Source organism: Microplitis mediator, chromosome 7 (assembly GCF_029852145.1).
Source record: "Microplitis mediator isolate UGA2020A chromosome 7, iyMicMedi2.1, whole genome shotgun sequence".
Taxonomy (NCBI): Eukaryota; Metazoa; Arthropoda; class Insecta; order Hymenoptera; family Braconidae; genus Microplitis; species Microplitis mediator.
In genome coordinates this window covers 24,620,586-24,636,994 of record NC_079975.1, presented here as the reverse complement: position 1 = coordinate 24,636,994, position 16,409 = coordinate 24,620,586, and the positions used below count along the sequence as shown (strand labels likewise).

Sequence of the window (16,409 nt, the reverse complement as noted above, 5' to 3'; positions counted from 1 at the left end):
ATCGTTATCGTTATTTATTATAAATTTTAATACTTATGTTAAAAATAATGTTAGTTAGTTTTCATTCCAAAGAAATTATTTTTATAAGAGAAATAATTAAATATTGAATATTAGAAAATTAATATAACTGTTAATAATGTGATATTATAGCAATAAAGTTATAAAATATTACAAAATTATGAAAGTTACAGTGTAACAGTTAAAATTATGATGATTACCAATGTTACAGTTTTAGAGTTTTTATTAGTATTATTGTTGTTATTGTTCTTGAGTTAATTAAAGAAATAAATTTCTTAATTTGTGATACTTCATGAAAATAAATTTGTAGTACGATAAAATTTGTACATTTTTTTCATTTATACTTTTCGCAAAAAATATGAAAATGTTTTTTTTTAGCTTTTAATAGTATAAAATGATACTAGATGTCATTTTTGACCATTTTCGAAAGTTTTTCGAGAAAAAAAAATTTTGACGAAATTTTGAGGGTATCCCATTTTGCCGGCCTATCCCGTTTTGCCCCCCCCCCCCTTCCCCTAATTTATTTTTCGAAATTTCAGATTGAAACTAATTGAAAAATTTTATTCTTCGACGCTTTGAAAAATTCTATGGCTGTAAAACTATTTGATAAAATAGTCAAAATAGCGAATTTAATGATAAAAATTAAAGATAATTGGATAAGCCTTCGATCGAAGGATTGGTATGATTTTAAATACATGTTAGTAGATTATATTATGATTTACTTGGAAAAATTTATATAAAATGTTGCTTTTTTAACTTTTCGAGGCCGATATCTTTTGAGCCAATGAATCAATTTTGATGTTCGATGTGGCAATCGACGCGTTTCATTGAGGTTTAAAGCTGTTTATAATTTGGAATTAATCGGTTCACCTGCTTCGAAAATATTTATAAAAAATCGTTCTTTAGCATTTCTTTCTTCCGTGATTACACCCGGGGCAAAATAGACTTACCGAAAATGATAGTTTTCAATTTATAACTATTTTTGTTCTGGGCAGGGTTAAAATAAAATTTAATCATGATTCCATCCACTGCGTAGTTTTAAATAAAATGGAAATTTATTCTAATAAAAAAATATTTACTGCATGAATAAATTAAAATTTTTACAATATTTATGACAAATATTTTGTATTTTATTTTTTAACAATATGAGTTTTCAGGTACAATAATAATTAATGTGACTGGAGCTAATTGATAAAAAAATTAAAAAATCTAAATACACTCTAGAGCCAAGTTTGTTATGAACGTATCATTTCAACACACGTAAAATGTGTTAAACTTTTAAGGCTATAAGTAAAGCTATAGTTTTTTATTGCTTATGGCGTCTAAACAGTATTTAGCAAGTGTGCTAATATTAACTACTCACTTTGTCTTAGAGTGCTTAATAATTGATAAATAGTTTTCATAACTTAATTGTCAGGCGAAAGGCTTAAAAATTAAAATCCGTAATTGCGTTGCTTAAATCATATGATAGTTCAGGTTTCGTAGAATAATTCAAATTTTGAACTGAAGTCTGACGTTCTCCGGTTGTGTGTAAGTTTAAGTCACTGTCAGTGATTTCAGTCGTCGTATGGTAGTTTCCATAGTTGTTGTGCGGTGCGTATTTATCATCAGGTTGTGGATAATAACCGTAATTATTGTCGATATTACTATTGATATTACTAACGGTAGGGTAACCGTAATTATTATCGATATTATTATGGATATTACTAACAGTAGGGTAATCGTAATTATTGTCGATATTACTAACAGTAGGGTAACCGTAATTTTTGTCGATATTACTATTGATATTACTAACAGTAGGGTAATCGTAATTATTGTCGATATTACTAACAGTAGGGTAACCGTAATTTTTGTCGATATTACTATTGATATTACTAACAGTAGGGTAACCGTAATTTTTGTCGATATTACTATTGATATTACTAACAGTAGGGTAACCGTAATTTTTGTCGATATTACTATTGATATTACTAACAGTAGGGTAACCGTAATTATTGTCGATATTACTAACAGTAGGGTAATCGTAATTTTTGTCGATATTACTATTGATATTACTAACAGTAGGGTAACCGTAATTATTGTCGATATTACTATTGATATTACTAACAGTAGGGTAACTGTAATTTTTGTCGATATTACTATTGATATTACTAACAGTAGGGTAATCGTAATTTTTATCGATATTACTATTGATATTACTAACAGTAGGGTAACCGTAATTTTTGTCGATATTACTAACAGTAGGGTAACCGTAATTATTGTCGATATTACTATTGATATTACTATTGGTAGGGTAATCGTAATTTTTGTCACTATTACTATTGATATTACTAACAGTAGGGTAACTGTAATTTTTGTCGATATTACTATTGATATTACTAACAGTAGGGTAACCGTAATTATTGTCGATATTACTATTGATATTACTATTGGTAGGGTAATCGTAATTTTTGTCGATATTACTATTGATATTACTAACAGTAGGGTAACCGTAATTTTTGTCGATATTACTATTGATATTACTAACGGTAGGGTAACAATAATTATTACTATCGTATCCGTTGGTGTTAAAGTTACCATAACCATAGTTCTCGGTGTAGCTCATGTTTCCGTTTTGTTGACTCCCGTTGTATAATGTTTGACAGCCGACGGCATTTGGAAAACCACTATCGTATATTTGGGTGTTCACCTCAACATTTTGTGGTAGATGATGATGATCTTGATGATCTACAGTTGAACTATTCTCAGCCGATGTATGCATTCCCCTAGATGTGGCATCTTCTTCGACGACTAACGAATTTATTGTTTCTTTTATCTCATTTTCATCGGAACATGAGTCGCTTATTTCGTCACTGTCGTCTTGGTCTTGCCTTGATGCTTTGTTGTTTTTTATCCGACGATTTTGAAACCAAACTTTCAACTGTAAAAAAATTATCAACTTAAAAACTTTCAAATATCACATCTATGTATAGTTTTATAATAATTAATAGTCAATGTACATTTTATATTTGGCATAAAGAATCACGGAAGAAATTTAATTTTTTTATGTAGCAAATTTTTGAAGCAAATAATTTTTTATTCATTTATTTATACACGGAAAGAAAATTATGGCAGCCGTTCCCATAATTTTGTGAAATTTTTTCCTATACCATCATAGGAATTACGACCATAAATTATGGGAGCGGTTCCTATAATTTATAGGAATACATTCTATAATATTATAGGAACCATTCCCATAATATTATGGGAATGGTTCCTATAATAGTATGGGAACTATTCCCATAATATTATGGGAATGATTCCCATAATGCAATTGGAATGGTTCGTATACCATTATGGGAATCATTCCCATAATATTATGGGAATAGTTCCCATACTATTATAGGAACCATTCCTATAATATTATGGGAACGGCTCCCATATTCTCATGAAAAAATTATTTTAAAGAAGTGTGGTAATCACTTCTACAATAGACAGAAATATTATTGAACATAAAAAACAAAAATTCAAACATTGAAAAAAAAAATCGTATTTGGCAAAAAAACATTAAAATTTTTAACAAGAATTTTTTGTCAGCACAAAACATTCAAGAAAATTCAAATTTGGGGAAATTTCTACACTATTGTGCAAAAAAAAAATTTTATGATATTATAGGGATGGTTCCCATAACATTATGGGAATAGTTCCCATAATATTATAGGAATAGTTCCTATACCATTGTGGGAACCATGCTCATAATGGTATGGGAACTAATCTCATACTATTATGGGAATGGTTTCCATAATATATGGGAACCATCCCTATAGTAGTATAGATACTATTCCCATACCATTATGGGAACCATTCCCATAATGCATAGCAAAACTTCCTATAATTTTCTTTCCGTGTAGATCAAATAAAAAATTCGATATTTTTAAATTGAAATTGATTATTGCACAGAGACATTATTCTCGTTTGAAATGATATGGTGTCATAGTAAAGCTGCACCATGTTGGCCAAGTGGCGAAAATTGAAATATACACATGAAACAATTACTACGACTATACTAAAATTTCCAATAATTACAGTAATTTGTGATTTAATCGCTGTCTATTTTACTGTGACCATAGTAATTTTTGCATTTGTTTATTTCAATTTTCACCACGCGGTCAACACGGTTCGACCCGAAATCATATACAGTAGAAACTCTGTAAGTGGAACCTCGATAAGTCGAAAACCTCCTAAACTCGAAGAAATGTTTCATCCCCTTTTCTCCAAACCCCAAAACCTCCGTTGCTCGAAATTTTTACCCTCTATAAGTCGAAATAATTAGTGAGTCCCTACAAGCTATTTCTGTACATTTTTACCCTCCATAACTCGAATACATACACTTGGATCTCTTTATCTCGAATTTAAACATATAACCGTATGTAAGTATCTTATTAGAATTATCAGTTCTACGAAATGGTAATGGAATTTAAAGCTGACGTCAGGTTTTCTTTATAATTCAAATTTAACTCGAATTTATTTGCCCCTCCCTTAAAGTTCGAGTTATAAAGGTTCTACTGTATTTGCACACACCCAATATAAACCAATTTTTTTTTTGTTGATAATAGATTATTTGTAAATTTTATAGTCCGAATAAAATTCCTCATATCGTAAAATACGCAATTTATCAATGAATTTAAAAAAAAAAACTTTTTCTTACACATGTAAGACAAATTTCGTGAATAAGTAAAAACAAAAATAGAAAGATTTTTTTACCTGTTTCTCATTGATTCCTAATTTCTTTGCAGTATGAATTCTTTTTACACGAGATAAATATTTGGACTTCTTGAACATCTTCTCTAGACACCAAACTTGTTCGTTGGTAAATGAAGATCGAAATCTTCTGTTTGAGATGTCACTACCTATAAAATAAAATAAGAATATTATAATATTTATTCACTCAACTAATAGTAAATATTTATAAAGTTATTGTTATAAGTTGCAACGAAAGAACAATAAAAAACATTTGAAATATCTTCTAAAAAGCTTTTCATACTTTTTTTTTTATAAAATACTCTAAAAATAACACTTGAACTATATTAAATTAATCGAAACTATAGTCCACCGCAATAGGATTTCGAGAAGTTAGTATATAATAAACGGATATGAACAATAAATTAAATTTTGATGACTAATTTACTAGACTGATTCAAAAAAATCGACTAATTTTTTTTTTCTTCATTATATTGAAAATATTGTTGAAAATGACGAAAAATAAATACTGTGAAAGTTTGAGCTCTTAATATTAATATAAACAACTGCCGCATCGCAATTTTCTATTTCCCGTTTAAATAACATGGGAAAATTTATTTTTTAAGGTTTGGAATTTTGTAGCTCACGGTGGGACCAATACTTTTGAATGTTCAAGACATATTCTTATGGGAAATTTGACGCTCTACAAAAAAGGTCTCTTATAATTTTTCGATATTTTTATTTCTTCAAAAGTAATTCGAAGTTAAAATTAGATTGACGATAAATTTTTACATTTTTTTAAATTTTTGACGCAACCATCAACTTTATCCGAAAATTTGAAAGGACATTTTTTGTAGAGCATTTTATTTCCTACAACTTATCTTAAAGAATATTTTCGATATTTCTTACAGGTCGTAAGTTATGCGCAATTAACTGAAAGTTTAATATAATTAATTTTAATCAACAAAATTTGGATTATTTAAAAAAATTTTCAGTTAATTGCGCAGAACTTACGACCTGTAAGAAATATCGAAAATATTCTCTGAGATAAGTTGTAGGAAATAAAATGCTCTACAAAAAATGTCCTTTAAAATTTTCGGATAAAGTTGATGGTTGCGTCAAAAATTTAAAAAAATGTAAAAATTTATCGTCAATCTAACTTTAACTTCGAATTACTTTTGAAGAAATAAAAATATCGAAAAATTATAAGAGACCTTTTTTGTAGAGCGTCAAATTTCCCATAAGAATATGTCTTGAACATTCAAAAGTATTGGTCCCACCGTGAGCTACAAAATTCCAAACCTTAAAAAATAAATTTTCCCATGTTCTTTAAACGGGATATAGAAAATTGCGATGCGGCAGTTGTGAATATCAATATTAAGAGCTCAAACTTTCACAGTATTTTTTTTTCGTCATTTCCAGAATATTTTCAATATAATGAAGAAAAAAAAAATTAGTCGATTCTTTTGAATCAGTCTACTACTAATTTACACAGTTAAAGAAAAAATAAATTTAAAAATTAGCGTGATTATCAGCAATTAAAAAAATAAATTCAAAGAAAAATCTAAAATATAATTTGCATTTATAAATGTTCAATTACCTTCTGCTTCGTCTCCATCTTTATCCTCGGATTTCACAATTTTTTTCAAGCGTTTTTTAGAACGCTTGACTTTATCAGGACTGGAGGGTGGAGAAGAATCTAATACTCTTGACACATCGTCATATATAGTATCTAGTAAAGTTTTGAAAGCTTGCAACTCCGATAGCGTAGTATCAGCGTCATTCGATTTTGAGTTTGAATTATGACTATGCATTTTCACTAGGTGATTTGTTGAATTGTTAAATTTAAAGAAAGATCGTAAGTTTCAACTGTAATAAGTTTTTTTTTATTCCTATTTGGCTATCGTCTTGATAGGGTCACGTGCCAATATCTATGATAAGTAAAGGTTAATGAACGGAAGCCACTAAGGTAACTGATGTCTGAATTCTATTTTGTCTCTCCCAATTTGTTTAATTATCCCTTCTACCTTGAATGTCCTACCGGCTCCCATATAAAGTTTTCACACTTACAGTAATGTACAGGAAGAATATAACTATACACTCACCGATTCAACAGATCCAAGCACAAGCACTTACCACAATGCTAAATACCAACATACCAACAAGTCAGTGTTTGGACAACGGAAGCAAAAATAAAATAAAATAAAATTTACAAGACTTTTTAAATAATAAATAAAAAATACACACGGAGAGAGAAACATGGGAATTTTTCCAATTTTGCTCAGGAGAAATTCCCTTGTTGACATGGCAAATTTTGCTTTATCAACATGGAAAATTTCACTATGAAAAAATGGGAATATAACCATATTTTATGGGAATTTTATTCATATATTATAGGAATATCTTTCATGTTGCCATTGGAAAAATTTCCATGTAGACATGAAAAAATTTCTTTATTGATATGGGTATTTTTACTATGTCAGTATAGGAATTTTTCCCATGTTACCGGAGTAATTTCTTCTACACGGAAAAAAATTAATCGTGAATGCAACATGATGCAGTCTTGGTAAATAAACATGATGAAATCATGTTGCATTCACATGATTTTCTCATGTTACCACAACATGATTATCATGTAGCCGAAACATGACAAATCATGTGAATGCAACATGATTTCATCATGTTTATTTACCAAGACTGCATCATGTTGCATTCACGATTAATTTTTTTGCCGTGTGTTGTAAGAAAAAAAAAGAATCATCGCCAGTAAAATTCTCTGGAAATTCCAGAGAAATCCCATAGAAAATATAGACCCAGCACTCGGTGTTGTAAAAAAAAAATAGAATTATCGCAAGTTAAATTCTCTGGAAATCCCAGAGAAATCCCATAGAAATCCCATAAAAAATATAGACCCAGCATTCGGAGTTGTAAAAAAAAATAGAATTATCGCAAGTTGAATTCTCTGGAAATCCCAGAGAAATCCCATAGAAATCCCATAGAAAATATAGACCCAGCACTCGGTGTTGTAAGAAAAAAATAGAATTATCGCCAGTAAAATTCTCTGGAAATCCCAGAGAAATCCCATAGAAATCCCATAGAAAATATAGACCCAGCACTCGGTGTTGTAAGAAAAAAATAGAATTATCGCCAGTAAAATTCTCTGGAAATCCCAGAGAAATCCCATAGAAATCCCATAGAAAATATAGACCCAGCACTCGGACTTTAAAAAAAAAAAAGAATTATCGCAAGTTAAATTCTGTGGAAATCCCATAGAAATCCCATCGAAAATATAGACCCAGCATTCGGAGTTGTAGAAAAGAAAATAGAATTATCGCAAGTTAAATTCTCTGGAAATCCCAGAGAAATCCCAGAGAAATCCCATAGAAATCCCATCGAAAATATAGACCCAGCATTCGGAGTTGTAGAAAAGAAAATAGAATTATCGCAAGTTAAATTCTCTGGAAATCCCAGAGAAATCCCAGAGAAATCCCATAGAAATCCCATAGAAAATATAGACCCAGCATTCGGAGTTGTAAAAAAAAAATAGAATTATCGCAAGTTAAATTCTGTGGAAATCCCATAGAAATCCCATAGAAAATATAGACCCAGCACTCGGACTTTTAAAAAAAATAGAATTATTGCAAGTTAAATTCTCTGGAAATCCCAGAGAAATCCCATAGAAAATATAGACCCAGAGATTTGAGATTTTTCTTGAGCACTTAAAAAAAAAAAACTTTTGCGGAAATGAATCACCCTCATATAGGGCAGAGGGGCAAAACGGGGTACCCTCAAAATTTTATGAAAAAAAAAAATTTTTTTTTTTCGTCTAATTAGTATAAATCCGATATATTTGCGCACTTTTAGCCCTACGCATGACATCTGGGGCAAAATGAACCAGCCGAAAATCCTGAAAAAATGATTCTTTCAAATTTTTACGGTTGAATTAAAAGAAATTTGATATAATTCCGCATTTTTAGCCTTACCCATAACACCCAGGGCAAAATGGACCAGCCGAAAATTCTGAAAAAATGATTCTTTTATATTTTTATTATCAAATTAAATAAAATATAATACATTAATCCATTTTTTGGCTGATTTGTTATACCTGGGGCAAATTTGGCCACTAAAAATATTCGAAAATAATATTTTATTGTTTTATTGATAAAATATTTTAAATAATGCAAAATAATCTGCAATCTAAAAAATCAAAAAACACGTTTTTTGGGTTCAAAATAATGTCAAATAAGAAATACAGAATTGTTTTTTTTCATTAAATAGCAATTAGTAATTAAGCTAATCGAGGGGAAATGATTTATTACACTTAAAAAAATTTTTCTTGAGTATAAAACCAAAAATATAAATTAATTTTGATTGTTATTATAAAAATTATTAATAAAATTTAAATATTTTAATCAAAAAATTTGTATTTAAATAAAAAAAAATTTTATTTCTTAAATTAGAATAAAGTTTAGATTTTTGCATTCCCGGTCATCCGCCATCTTGTTTCAAGTCGATCAATCTTCAACTGAAAGAACCGATCTCTCGAATTGTTCTCACGAAAATAATCGAATTGTCTCCATAAATAAATCGATTCTAGTGAGAATCGATCTTGAATCATACATCCAGGGAAGGGCAAGTAAAATACTTGACGTATTATACATAGTTTCATACATGTATAATACTAGGTATAATACCTACTGAGTTTTCTACATGACGTATTTTACGTTTAGTGTTGTAGCGCCACCTGTTGACGTAAGACGAACTCGATAAACATAAATCCAGAGAGAAGACGCATTTTTGCAAAATTTAGCGTAAAAAATTTTTTTTTGTATAAATATAATCATCTTTTTTGAAATTTATTCAGCTACAATTTGCTTTTTTGTTTCTTTGTACGACAATTTGCTGCTGAGATATCAGCCTTCAAATGGAAAAGGATCCTTTCGTGTTTGATTATTGATATCTCAGCAAGTAATGGTCACACAGAAATTTAAAGGGCAGTTTAATAAACTTGAATAAATTCCCTACAAGCTCCATTTTCGATTTTTTCAAAAAAAAATTTTTTTTCATCCTTGATATCCATTTGAAAAACCCCCCTGATTAAAACAAATGATTAAAAAGTATTTAAAATGATTTGTTTTTTAATCATTTTAAATACTTTTTAATCCTTCAAATCATTTCTAATCCTGTCTCTTATGGACATTTAACGTGTGAAATCATTTTTAATCATTTTGTTTAATCAGGGCCATAAAAAATGGCCATTTTCTGGTTTTTTAGTCGACTCATCGCTACTCTGCAAGTATTGATAAAAAAATAATGTTGCCAGGTGATTTTACAGCTTAATGTACCCCAAAAAACCCTGAAAATTTTCAGATTGATCCATTGAACCGTTTGTTTGGACCGATTGCTTAAAGTTTTACAAAACAATTAAAGGAACAAGTTTTGTTCCTTAATTTGTGTCATCATTACTAAAATGAAAAAATTAATTTTTTTTGGATTTTCTTTCATTTTTGCGTTAGTCATTTAGTGAATGTAAGGTAAAGAGGAAAAGCAAAAACCGTCGCTCAAAAAAATATTTTGCGGGAAGATCTTTAAACTAGAGATTTCAAGCTTCAATTTGCTTTTTTAATTTTTTCGATACGATCATTTTTCGCGAAAATAGAGCCTTCCAAAAATCACTAAAAAATTTATAAAATTTTTTTGTTCCTTTAATTTTTTGGATAAGTGTATTAATTATTGTAAAATGAATACTTTCTTTAATTAAATAAAAGTATAAATAATTATTAATAAAATATTTACCGCTGACTCTGTAATCGGAGTTGTGCAGTATTTTTTAGCATATGATTACACTTTAAACATCGAGCAATATTTTTCTTATCCAATTTTTCAATTACAAAATCATTTTCCTCCAAGAATGATTGATACATTTTTTTTTTTAAATAAACTCATTTTGGGTAAAATTATATACTTCGACCCGTCACTTGTGAAGCAATTGAAAAACGGTTCGAAATTAAAAATCGTGCAATTTCAAGTAACATCCGCTAGTTGGCACAAAAATCGACGTATAATACCGTAATTAAGGTATTATACGTAGTTTACGTAAAATACGTAAGAAACTGTCCGTTACGCGTAACTACCCACCCCTGCATACATCCCTACTTTAAACCTGATAAAAAAAAACTACAGTGATACCAACCAGGCACCGAAAAAATTATAATTTCATAACCTCATACATAAAACAAATCACGTTTGAAAATATTCAATGGTTAGTGTCACACGTTTAATCTAATGTTCAATACATATAAAAATAAAAAAAAAACATTTTTTGTACTTGTGTAGGTAAACACTCGCCACGTGGTATTTGTCCATATCTTTATCAACACGTTTGACAATAAATTGAAAAAAATTTTTAATTGACTTTTTTATCGCAGATAAAGATAATCAACAATACGCTGTAAAATTTAAGCTAAAACTGAAGACCAAATGCCATGAATCCACTCACAAATGTTAAAAACATAAAAAAACTTGGGGAACAAGAATTGTCAAGAGAATCAAAGAGTTCATGGCACGATCAGTACAAAGATAGTGCCTGGATATTTATTGGTGGTCTTCCCTACGATTTGACAGAAGGTGATGTGATAACTATTTTTTCTCAGTACGGTGAACCTGTTAACATTCATCTAGTGAGAGATAAAGACACCGGAAAACAAAAAGGATACGGATTTTTGTGTTACGAGGATCAACGGAGTACAGTTTTGGCTGTTGATAATTTAAATAGTACTAAAATACTAGGCCGCACAATAAGAGTTGATCACGTATCAGATTATAAACCTCCAAAGGATTCCAAAAGAGTTGACGATGTTACAAAAAAATTGAGATCCGAAGGATGCGGTCCTAAAAAATATCGATAAGTTTTCAAAGACTAGACATTAAATAAATAAAGTAATTAAATTTTTTAATAATCAATTTTTAAATTAACATCAACCATCATGCTGCCAGATGATACTTTGTTGGCCAAGTACATAAAAATTTTTACAGTCGTCAGCATTTACTGGTAAACTTCATTGGATTTTATTTTAAAATCCCTATTAAATTATTTTGTTAATAATTTTATACTTTTTTTTACAGGGTGGTATCAATCCTGACTGTGTTTGTTAATAAAACATTATTATCGAGCAAAGATGTAAATCTGGATGCTCCTTTATTCATAACTTGGTTCCAGTGTCTTACTAGTTTTATGATTTGTTTTATTCTTAGTAAATTGGCTAAAGTATTTCCTGCTGCGATATCGTTTCCAGATGGCAATCCATATACAATTAATAATATTAAAAAGGTATTTTTAGTTGGTAATTATAATTAATCGTGTACCTGAAGATCGGAATGTTTTTCGCGCAGCGGAAATGAAAAACATTTATGTGATTTGATGAGTGTAAATGTAGCAGGCATCAGACAAATTTAAAATTATAAATAAGTAGGGTAAATAATTGAAAAAAAAAAATTTATAAAAAATGCACTTATTAATTTCAAAATTTTTTAAATGCGCATTTTTTAAAAATATTATTTTATTAATTATTTATTCTGTATTTGTAATTTTACATTTGTCTGATGTCTGCTCCATTCACACTCATGTAATTTGACTGCTCAAAGGTGACGTAAGGAGTAATTGGAGATGGCTGCGATTTTCAGCTGACATACTAGTACTTACGCGAAACATTTCAGAAATCTAGATTCAGTAGATTTTTTACTTTTCATTTTATTTTTTTTTTTCTCCAGGTACATAATTATTAGGGTAATCGTTAAAAATTAAATTTTCTCAGACGCCCTATAAAAAGTTTCTTTTTAGTGAAAAAATACCTGGGGAATTTGGTTTTTTTTTTTTAAGTAAAAAGAACACGTACCGCAGGACGATCAAAATTCATTTTCCGATTCAATCGCGGTTTTTTTTAAATATCTCATGAAATATGCATATTAAAGGAAAAAATCATAGGAACAATTTTGTAGGAAATTAATTTCTTTACAAAAAAGGTCATGTTCATTTTTTTTATAAAATGTGTATTTATGAAGATATTTTAAAAAAACTGTTACGAGGTGCTCTGATGGGAAGTATTGCCAGGAATCTAGGGGAGAATGATCCGTCTCAAAATATTTTTAATGAATGAAACTGCACACGCTCTCCTCTCATCTAGGGTTAGCACACCAGCTTCGTTACATAGATCAAAATAATCAGCGCCTATGACTGGATAGACTCCACGCTTTTTAAAAGAAAGAAACTTAATAAATTTACGCTGCACTTTTTATAAAAATATATATCGAGTTTATGAGACTTGGATTCAGGCGACCATATGATAGACGCATATTCTAACTTAGGTCCAACTAACGAAACATAGTATTTTGATCGCACTAAGATTCTTAAAGTTTTTTGTGAATTGATAACAAACCTGAGTGTTTTAAGCGCACGGTTGATAATGATCCAGTGGATTTATAATTTGCTAATTAAATATTAATTAAACGATTCTTATTTATTTATTTATTAGTCGACCAGGCTCATATGTATTATTGATTTATAAATTCAAATTTACTCCTGTGTTACAGATTCTTCCACTGTCAATTTTGTTTACTGCAATGATTGCTAGTAATAATTTGTGTTTAAAATATGTTGGAGTAGCATTTTATTACATCGGACGATCACTGACTACTGTTTTTAATGTCGTATTTACATATTTTATTCTCGGTAAGTATCTATTTAATTTTTCAAATAAGGTAGAAGCCCCATACCCGCTCACTTTTCATTGGAGTGAGATTAAATCACTCAATATAAATGATAAATAAAATGAAAAACCAGATTTTTTTTTATAGTTATTTTTTGAAGTTTTGAGTACTAGAATAAAATTTAAGTTTGAAGAATAATCTTGATACAGGTTGGCCACGAACCGGGAATTATCAGGGGATTTAATTCAACCGGAAAATATCATGGAAATGTCAGGGAATTTCGAAAAGTATCCGGGAATTAAATTGTAGCAGTTGAAAATTTAAAAAATTTTAAATTATACACTAGTTATAAAAATTAAGGGATATTAAAAAAATTTCAGATTTTAAAGTGATTTCCAACAGATTGTAACTCGAAGGAAAATGGTCATACGACAAAAACAAAAAAGGCAAATTGTAGCTTCAAGTGTCTTGTTTTCTGATCTGGTCTTTAAATTTTTTTATTATGTGCGGTTCCGGAGTAATCCTAAGAAAACTATCGAAAAAGAAATTTACAAAATTTTTGCACGTCTTAAAAACGGTCTTCGAGCTTCAATAAATTTTTTTCGATAATTATGATTGATTTTTTATTGCTCCGGAACCGTGCATAATAAAAAAATTTAAAGACCCAGATCAGAAAACTAGACACTTGGAGCTACAGTTTGACTTTTTGTTTTTATTGTACGTCCATTTTCCTTCGAGTTACAAACTGTTGAAAATTAATAAAAAATTTGAAATTTTTTTAATATCCCTCAATTTTTGTAACCAGTGTATTTTGAATTTAATTAAATCATAAAATTTCTTATTAAATATTTTAACTTATACATTTTTAACATCGAATAATCAAAAGTAGGCAGTATTAATTTATTTTATTGCCATTTTTTCTTGTTTCTCTTATGATTTAATTATCAAATTTAATTATTAAAAATGAAAATATAATAAAAACTTTGAATATCTAAATGATACGAATAAAATTTCTAAATCAGGGAAAAATGTGAAAAACTTTACTGGAAAACCGGGAAATATCGGAATTTTGAAATCATTTCTTTGTGGCCGCCCTGTGATAATTAATTATTATTAATTTTTCAAATAAGCTCCTTGAGAGTACCCATAGTCGCTCACTAAAAGTTGTCATGTACCATTACTCGACCAACACATGGCCCTATAGTCGCTCAAAGACAATATCAATTAAACTATCATAAGTTTATTGATTTGGACAAATAATTTATAAATTATACTACTTTATTCTTTCATAATATAAAATTTCATGAGTTTTAAAAATGTATTTAATAAGATATAGTTATAACAATTCGAAAAAAATTTGACGTACCCTAAATTTAATCTAACGAATGAACGTTAAAGTAAAAAATGCCCGGCTTTGCGCGATTTTGAAAACAGTCATTTAATTTAAATTTATAATCTATTATAAAATAATTTGATACATGATATTTTAATATATTTAGATTCACAAATAATTATTTATCAATAATAATATTTTTAGTTGTAATTTTTTTTTATAAAAATTATAAAAAACGCCTTAAACAGTTAAAGTGAGCGACTAATGGTACTGAGCGGGTATAGAGGCTTTTTCCTTACAATTAATGTAATTAATATTCAAAAATAACTGACTAATAATTTATTTTATCATCAAAAAGGTCAAAAAACTTCATTCGGATGCATTGTCTGCTGTGGAGTGATCGTCGGAGGCTTTTGGTTGGGAGTCGACCAAGAAAACCTCGCAGGATCGCTCTCCATAATCGGGACATTCTTTGGAGTTCTAGGATCACTGAGTCTGTCGTTATATTCAATTTACACAAAACGTGTTTTGCCACTCGTGAATCAAGAAATCTGGTTGCTCTCTTATTACAACAACGCCTACAGTATTTTTCTTTTCATTCCTCTGATGGTTTACAACGACGAGTTCACAACTCTGTTAAATTTTGACAAGTTCGGAGAACTTATATTCTGGCTCGAGTTGTTGATTGGTGGTGTCTGTGGATTTGCTATCGGCTATGTAACAACTCTGCAAATCCAAGTAACATCTCCATTGACGCACAACATCAGTGGCACTGCAAAAGCTTGTGCTCAAACTGTATTAGCATCGTATTGGTACAATGAATCCAGGCAGTGGCTCTGGTGGCTCAGTAATTTAATCGTCTTAGGTGCGTCTGCAATGTACGCAAGATTCAAACAAATTGATCTAGATAAAGCTCATAGAAAAGAGCAGCTCCTATAAGATTTAAAAACGTAGTTACGCATTCATTTTGTTAGTGATTTTACTATAGATTTTTTAGTCATTTAAATAAAATTATTTTATCACAGTGAATTTTTTAAATAATAAATATTAAACGTATCAATTATTTTGTAATATATTTATTGGAACAATTAAAGTATACATGCATTAGGAGGGTGCGAATAGTTCGAACTTACGGATTATTCGTAAATTTTTGAATTATTTGAAAATTTACGAATAATTAAATTATTTTATTTTAAACGACAGAATTGTAATAATTTTTTGAATAATTCAAATTTTTGTCAGAAGTAAATAGAGCTCAGACACGAATCTATGAAAAAATATTTTTGGTTACTTTAAAAACTAAGCTCTCTATTGAGGCCATTCTCAGACAGTGCCCCCAACTTTTTTAAAATATTCAATGACTTTCAATTTTAATGACCGTATTAAAATTTTGATAATTAATTTAAAAAAAATTGAAACTTTAATTGGAAAAAAAAAAAACACAACGTAGTAGTATTTTACAGTTGATATCAATTAAGAGTTAAACGAAAGCTGAAAAATAAATTTCAGTAAAATTTTATGATCCTGAAGTTAACAGACAATTAAAAATTTTCGGATTTTTTTTTCAAACAAATCAAAGACAAAAAAAAAAAAATGAAAAAAATGCACATGTAGAGAATTAAAAAATCTATAG

The 16,409-nt window shown here is 29.1% G+C and overlaps 3 protein-coding genes across 6 annotated transcripts; 2 read left to right on the top strand and 1 right to left on the bottom strand.

The window, feature by feature from the left end:
- Window positions 1-1,068: 1,068 nt before the first annotated feature.
- LOC130671595 (putative uncharacterized protein DDB_G0282499) lies at window positions 1,069-6,870 on the bottom strand. The gene is made up of 3 exons (XM_057475581.1): window positions 6,338-6,870; window positions 4,762-4,907; window positions 1,069-2,938 (listed from the first exon to the last, which is right to left on the bottom strand). Exons 1-3 carry the CDS (start codon window positions 6,549-6,551, stop codon window positions 1,445-1,447), a joined length of 1,854 nt encoding a protein of 617 aa, XP_057331564.1. The 5' UTR covers window positions 6,552-6,870; the 3' UTR covers window positions 1,069-1,444.
- Window positions 6,871-10,851: 3,981 nt separating this feature from the next.
- On the top strand, window positions 10,852-11,645 carry LOC130671597 (RNA-binding motif protein, X-linked 2). 4 transcript variants are annotated; one of them, XM_057475585.1, is made up of 3 exons: window positions 10,904-10,999; window positions 11,074-11,091; window positions 11,166-11,645. In XM_057475585.1, exon 3 carries the CDS (start codon window positions 11,223-11,225, stop codon window positions 11,643-11,645), a length of 423 nt encoding a protein of 140 aa, XP_057331568.1. In that variant the 5' UTR covers window positions 10,904-10,999; window positions 11,074-11,091; window positions 11,166-11,222. The 4 variants fall into 4 exon arrangements, with proteins under 4 accessions (XP_057331569.1, XP_057331567.1, XP_057331566.1 ...); XM_057475586.1 differs by lacking the exon at window positions 11,074-11,091 and having other exon boundaries at window positions 10,852-10,999; XM_057475584.1 differs by lacking the exon at window positions 11,074-11,091 and having other exon boundaries at window positions 10,862-11,069.
- Window positions 11,646-11,647: 2 nt separating this feature from the next.
- LOC130671596 (GDP-fucose transporter 1) lies at window positions 11,648-15,836 on the top strand. The gene is made up of 4 exons (XM_057475582.1): window positions 11,648-11,788; window positions 11,863-12,067; window positions 13,327-13,465; window positions 15,135-15,836. Exons 1-4 carry the CDS (start codon window positions 11,724-11,726, stop codon window positions 15,713-15,715), a joined length of 990 nt encoding a protein of 329 aa, XP_057331565.1. The 5' UTR covers window positions 11,648-11,723; the 3' UTR covers window positions 15,716-15,836.
- The last annotated feature ends 573 nt before the right edge of the window (window positions 15,837-16,409 follow it).

Coding starts and splice junctions, on each gene's coding strand:
- LOC130671596 (XM_057475582.1), top strand. CDS start 11,724: ATGCTGCCAGATGATACTTTGTTGGCCAAGTACATAAAAATTTTTACA. Junction 11,789..11,862: donor ACAGTCGTCAGCATTTACTG/GTAAACTTCATT, acceptor TTTTTTTTACAG/GGTGGTATCAATCCTGACTG. Junction 13,466..15,134: donor ATTTACATATTTTATTCTCG/GTAAGTATCTAT, acceptor ATCATCAAAAAG/GTCAAAAAACTTCATTCGGA.
- LOC130671597 (XM_057475586.1), top strand. CDS start 11,223: ATGAATCCACTCACAAATGTTAAAAACATAAAAAAACTTGGGGAACAA.
- LOC130671595 (XM_057475581.1), bottom strand. CDS start 6,551: ATGCATAGTCATAATTCAAACTCAAAATCGAATGACGCTGATACTACG. Junction 4,908..6,337: donor AGATGGAGACGAAGCAGAAG/GTAATTGAACAT, acceptor TTTATTTTATAG/GTAGTGACATCTCAAACAGA. Junction 2,939..4,761: donor TAGGAATCAATGAGAAACAG/GTAAAAAAATCT, acceptor ATTTTTTTACAG/TTGAAAGTTTGGTTTCAAAA.